The following is a 6,000-nucleotide window of genomic DNA, read 5'->3' as shown; positions in this document are numbered from 1 at the left end:
AGCTGTGATCTCCTTGTTCACAACAGTTCCCCAAAAAGTCTCCCATTAGTGGAAATAGTGGTGGACAGACTGGATTGTAAACTGCAAGATCCTGTTTCCTGAGGAGATGAGCGGCATCAAGTGTCTGGTAATCTCACTCCCCTTGCTGGAATAACTATCTGTGCATGATGTGTGCACTTCGAGTGATCCTACACAACGGGGGAGATGTATTAAAACCTGTGGAGAGGCAATATTGCCCAGAGGAACCCATCAGCTTACTTCTTACATTCTTAACAAGGCCTCTGAAAAATAAAAGCAATCTACGGTAATTGGTTGCTATGGGCAACTTTGCCTCTCCACAGGTTTTGTTAAATCTTCCCCAATGATGTTACAGTATGTGTTAATCTTGCATTGTATTTCTATTTTATTAGTATTGTATCTGTTGCAAAAACTCTGCTATTTGCAGTAAACCAGTTTACCGAACTGACTCAACAAATGCAGTACAAAATAACGGCACGCGTTAGACATTGGGGGGAGATTTATCAAAACCTGTCCAGAGGAAAAGTTGCCGAATTGCCCATAGAAACCACTTTCATTTTTCAGAGGCCTTTTAAGAAATTAAAAGCAATCTGATTGGTTGCTATGGGCAACTGGTCAACTTTTCCTCTGGACAGGTTTTGATAAATCTCCCCCATTGTGTAGGAATTTTGTGGAATATACTTGTTAGTATACAGCCATCTAACATGCTTGAGCATCTTATAAAGGAAACAAAGCTTCACACTTTGTTTACATGTCTACAAGACTGAAAATGGCAGCAAATACAGCAAACTGTTATTTCCTGGCACTGAAACGAGATGAGGTTCATTTGTAGTCTTATTTTTCAATATTTTTGGACCCTGCAGGAGGCTCTGTACTGTCGATCAGGCTCTGAAAAATTTAGCAGAATTTGTGGTCACATAAATTTGTCTAGTTTATTTTAGTGCTACTACACACAACAATCCCCTGTGCAGGGGGATCAGTGTGTAACAGGGCATTTGCATGTGTAGCAGCAAGGATTTGTCACAAACCTTTTAAAATCACTGGATTAATATATATATATTCTGTAATACCCATTTACCAGTCATGTACAGTATTTCCCATAAGCGAGTACACCTCACATTTTTGTACATATTTGATATCCTTTAATGTGACAACATTAATGAAATTACACTTAGGCTGCTGGGACCCCCGTGATCGCCATGAGGGCACCCCGGTGTTCTGAACATTATGGTCAGCGTGCCGGACATTCTGAATATTTATCATTTATCTTCAGAACGAGGAGTTTGGATGGCTGTCACGCCCTCTCCCTTAGACATGAATGGAGGGGCATAGCGTGATGTCAGGAGGGAGTGTGGCATCACGTATGCCCCTCCATTCATGTCTAAGGGAGAGGGCGTGACAGCCATCCGAACTCATCGTTCTGAAGATAAATGATAAATATTCAGAATGTCGAGGTGCCCGTAGGGAGTTCGAGGGCCGGACCCCTGCAAGCAAACATCTTATCCCTTATACTTTGTTTGGGGATAAGATGTCTAGGGGCAGAGTACTCCTTTAATGTTGTTGTCCCATTAAAAAAAAAACATACAACCAACATACAGCCATTAATTTCTAAACCTTGGCAACAAAAATGAGTAAACCCTAAATAGAAATGTTCAAATTGGGACAAATTAGCCATTTGTCCTTCCTGCTGTCATGTGACTCATAAGTGTTAAAAAGACTTAGAGGTGCAGTTGTCTTAAATGGGCACTGTCAGATACAAAAACGTTTGATGTTGTAAAGCATGCATATCAATAGGTTTTGCAATTGCTTTCATTAGAAAAATGTCAGTATTTCATGATGAAAAAGCCAGTAAAACAACTGTCCCCCCCGCCCCACCTGCATGGACACATACTAGTCCTACTGTGTCCATGCATCATCACCTATGTCATGGACACACTTCCCTGATTGACAGCTATGAGCACAGGGCCCATAGCTGGAGGAAAAATCTTCCCACTGTCAGCTTGTGTCCCACTACTGTCAGTGAGGACAAGCTGGGAGTTGTAGTTTTGCTAATGCTAGGGGAGATATGAGAAGAGAGCATACTGAGGGAGGGGGCAGAGACCTGCAAATTGAAGCCACGCCCCCTCCCTTTGAGAGGAATTTAGACTAGTGAGCTAAATTAAAAGTGTAATAATAAATAAAGGTGCTAGACACGTTAAATAGATGTACATGGTCAGGATTAGATACTGAGTGATAAATGTTTTTTGTTGGATCTGACGGATACGCTTTAAATTTCTTGTTACTGCTCTCACACTCTAATATTGTTCACTGGAAGTTTAACATGGCACCTCATGGCAAAGCACGCTGGGAATCAGAAAAAAAAATAATAGCTGCTCTACATAAAAATGGCTTAGGCAATAAGAAGATTGCCAAGACCATGAAACTGAACTGCAATACGGTAGACAAGAAATATGGTCTCCTAGGACTGTATCCACCTTTTCCAGTCCAACGGAGCACCTGAAAGCTGAACTAATTTATGCAGAATAAGTCATCAACTGCCGAGCCGCAAGCTTCATGCAGAATCGAAGTACTGTAACTTCGCTTATGTCTAGCGCCAACTCAATAAAGGTTCAAATATCTCTAAGCAACAAAGATGAAAGTATATATATATATATATATATATATATATATACACATACATACATACACACACACAGAATGTGTGCCCAAATGAACCATGGGCCCAGATATAAATACACGATATTCCAACAACATCAAAAACCTCAACGTGTTTCCCCCTGAAACAAATAAAAGCAGGGTTTCTCAGGTGGTGTTAATGATAGAAAAATGCTCAAAGATAGAAGAATTTTACAGCGTGTGCTGCCTTAGGGCTCAAGATCCATGATGGCAGACCATAGTCCTGGAAACTAGCAAGAGGGAGACACTGGCAGACCATAGTCCTGGAAACTAGCAAGAGGGAGACACAGGCAGACCATAGTCCTGGAAACTAGCAAGAGGGACACAGGTAACCTTGGTCTCCCTCTTGCTAGTTTCCAGGACTATGGTCTGCCAGTGTCTCCCTCTTGCTAGTTTCCAGGACTATGGTCTGCCAGTGTCTCCCTCTTGCTAGTTTCCAGGACTATGGTCTGCCATCATGGATCTTGAGCCCTAAGGCAGCACACGCTGTAAAATTCTTCTATCTTTGAGCATTTTTCTATCATTAACACCACCTGAGAAACCCTGCTTTTATTTGTTTCAGGGGGAAACACGTTGAGGTTTTTGATGTTATTGGAACATCAAAGGTTTTTGATGATAGATAGATAGATAGATATATATATATATATATATATATATATATATATATATATATATATATCTATCTATCTCTATATTATATAGAAAGAAGGCTGGAGCAGCATTCTCATAAAATAATGTAAATCTGTGGGTGCAGGTAGTCTCAGGAACCTCGGTCCTGGGTCCAAAAATTTGTAGAAAAAAGAATGGCTGCAGCACACCGGAGTATCCAAAAGTACCAAAAAAAAGTGCTTTATTCCAGCTAAAAACAAGACAACGTTTCTGTGGTCTCGCACCACCTTTCTCAAGTTGACTTGAGAAAGGTGGTGTGAAACCACAGAAATGTCTTGTTTTTAGCTGGAATAAAACACTTTTTTTGAACTTTCGGATACTCCGGTGTGCTGCAGCCACGTGTGTGTGTGTATGTGTATATATATATACACACATATATATATACATATAGACATATATATATATACATATAGACATACATATATACATATATACATATATACATATATATATATATATATATAGACAAGTGAAGAAGCGGCACTCCAGGATAAATTAATGGCTGTATTTATTCACCCATCTTGTGCAAAATATGTGGCAGCAACCAGGTGAGAAGTACAAAGATAAGTGTGTCTTGCCTACAGTCAAGAATGGTGGTGAGAGTGTCATGGTCTGGGCCTGTACGAGTGCTGCTGGCCTTGGAGAGCTACAGTTCATTGAGGAAGCCATGACGCAACATGTGCTGTGACAAACTGAAGCAAAGCGCAATCCTCCTCCCTTCGGAGACTGGGCCGCAGGGCTGTAGTATTACAACATGATAAAAAGACCCCAAACACAACCACTCCCTTGCTAAAGAAGCGGAGGATAAAAGTTATGGACTGGCCATGTCTCCAGACTTAAACCCTATTAAGCATATGTAGTGCATCCTCAAACAGAAAGTGGGGGAGCGCAAAGTTTCTAACATCCACCAGCTCCGTGATGTCATCACAGAGGAAAAAGAGGAGGACTCCTGTGAAACTCTGGTGAACTCCCTGCCCAAGAGGCTTAAGGCAGAGCTGGAAAATAATGGTGGCCACTAGGGCTGGGCGGTATGACCAAATAGGTGTATCACGGTATTTTTAAAAAAACTTTTGGCGGTTCCACGGTATATAACGGTATTTCCCATCGGGATAAATACTCACATGTCACCGGCAAGCGCTGCCCTCCTCGTCCTGTTTTATGCGGCCGCCAGCGCTGACTCTCTCTATACAGTGCGGTATCCCTATGCCCGGGCTGCAGAAGGTAAACAAAAACTTTAACGCACCAACATCAGCCTTACGCTGGGGATAGGAACGTCTGAGAGCTGTCAGCCTATCACCAGCCGCAGCGATATTCCGCCTCGTCCGGGGATAGGCTGAGCGCACTGTCAAGTAAGGAGCTCTGGCAGACTTCTTAAATGACAGTGCACTCAGCCTATCACAGGTCGAGGTGGAAAATCGCTACGGCTGGTGATAGACTGACTGCTGTCTGACATTCCCATCTACAGGAAGAGCACAAGGCCAGTACCACCAATGGGAGGTGAGTTAAAGTTTATTTTGTTTATTTTTTGCAGCCAGGGTATAGGGATACCGCACAGTATAAAGCAGTGGTCTCCAACCTGCGGACCTCCAGATGTTGCAAAACTACAACTCCCAGCATGCCAGGACAGCCGATGGCTGTCCGGGCATGCTGGGAGTTGTAGTTTTGCAACATCTGGAGGTCCATAGGTTGGAGACCACTGGCATAGAGTGTCAGCGCCGGCAGCCGCAACGAACAGGACGAGGAGAGCAGCGCATGCGGGTGACATGCGAGTAGTACCCTGATGAGGACAGCGCTGGGCTAATAATTAATTGGGGGGGGGGGGGGGCGCAGAACAGTGCTCGCAGGTCACATAGGATTAGTTCCCCGATGTGGGGACAGTGCAGCATTGGGCTGATGATTCATTCATTCCCGAGGGAGAGGGGCCAAACCGGTATTGCGGTATGGGAAAAATTCATATCGTGCAGCACAAAAATTTCGGTATGAACCGGTATACCGCGCAGCCCTAGTGGCCACACAAAATATTTACACTTTGTACATTTGCACTAAGGGGTACTCACTTTTGTTTTCAAGGTTTAGAAAATAATGGCAGTTTCAAGTTATTTGGAGGAGCCACAACATTAAACACTGTTCTACAGGCTGTGCACTCACTACTTTACATTGTAGCAGAGAGTTATTTCTATAGTGTTGTCACATGAAAAGATATAATAAAATATTTAGAAAAATGTGAGGGGTGGGCTCACTTATGGGAGACCCTGTATATGTGTGTGTCTGTAGGCAAAAGGAGCAGTCTGCAAAGAAGACAGGTGGATTATTACAGCATCTGTCTTCTTTTACTGGTCAACTTTGTTCTAAATCCAAATCAATTACTGCTGGGAATCCATACTGGCAAATGTGCTTTGCGCAGTATAAGTTACCTTCCTACTTCGTTACCTATATCCTTAAATAAAAATAGTATGCTGATGGAATCCTAGGCATTACCTGCTCAGACTTTTCATCGGTGCTACTCGGCGATTCAGAAGCGTCTTTCACAAAGTAATTGTCCACTAGATCGATTTGCCTGCATTCTTGTCTGCAAACCGGGCACCTTATCACCCCAACTAAAAACAAAAGGAAAGATCAATTACAACAACGCAACAT

At 42.7% G+C, this 6,000-nt stretch overlaps 1 protein-coding gene across 4 annotated transcripts in view; it reads right to left on the bottom strand.

Moving 5' to 3' along the window:
• TRIM33 (tripartite motif containing 33) overlaps positions 1 to 6,000 on the bottom strand; it is a 140,479-nt gene that overhangs the window by 74,002 nt on the left and 60,477 nt on the right. For all 4 annotated transcript variants that reach the window (XM_056558381.1, XM_056558380.1, XM_056558382.1 and 1 more), the window contains exon 2: positions 5,842 to 5,960. In XM_056558381.1, coding sequence (XP_056414356.1) covers positions 5,842 to 5,960 — 119 coding nt within the window. The remainder of the gene's footprint in view (positions 1 to 5,841; positions 5,961 to 6,000) is intronic.

This window comes from Hyla sarda, chromosome 2 (genome assembly GCF_029499605.1).
Source record: "Hyla sarda isolate aHylSar1 chromosome 2, aHylSar1.hap1, whole genome shotgun sequence".
NCBI classification, from domain to species: domain Eukaryota; kingdom Metazoa; phylum Chordata; class Amphibia; order Anura; family Hylidae; genus Hyla; species Hyla sarda.
This window is presented reverse-complemented; position numbering and strand designations above follow the sequence as displayed.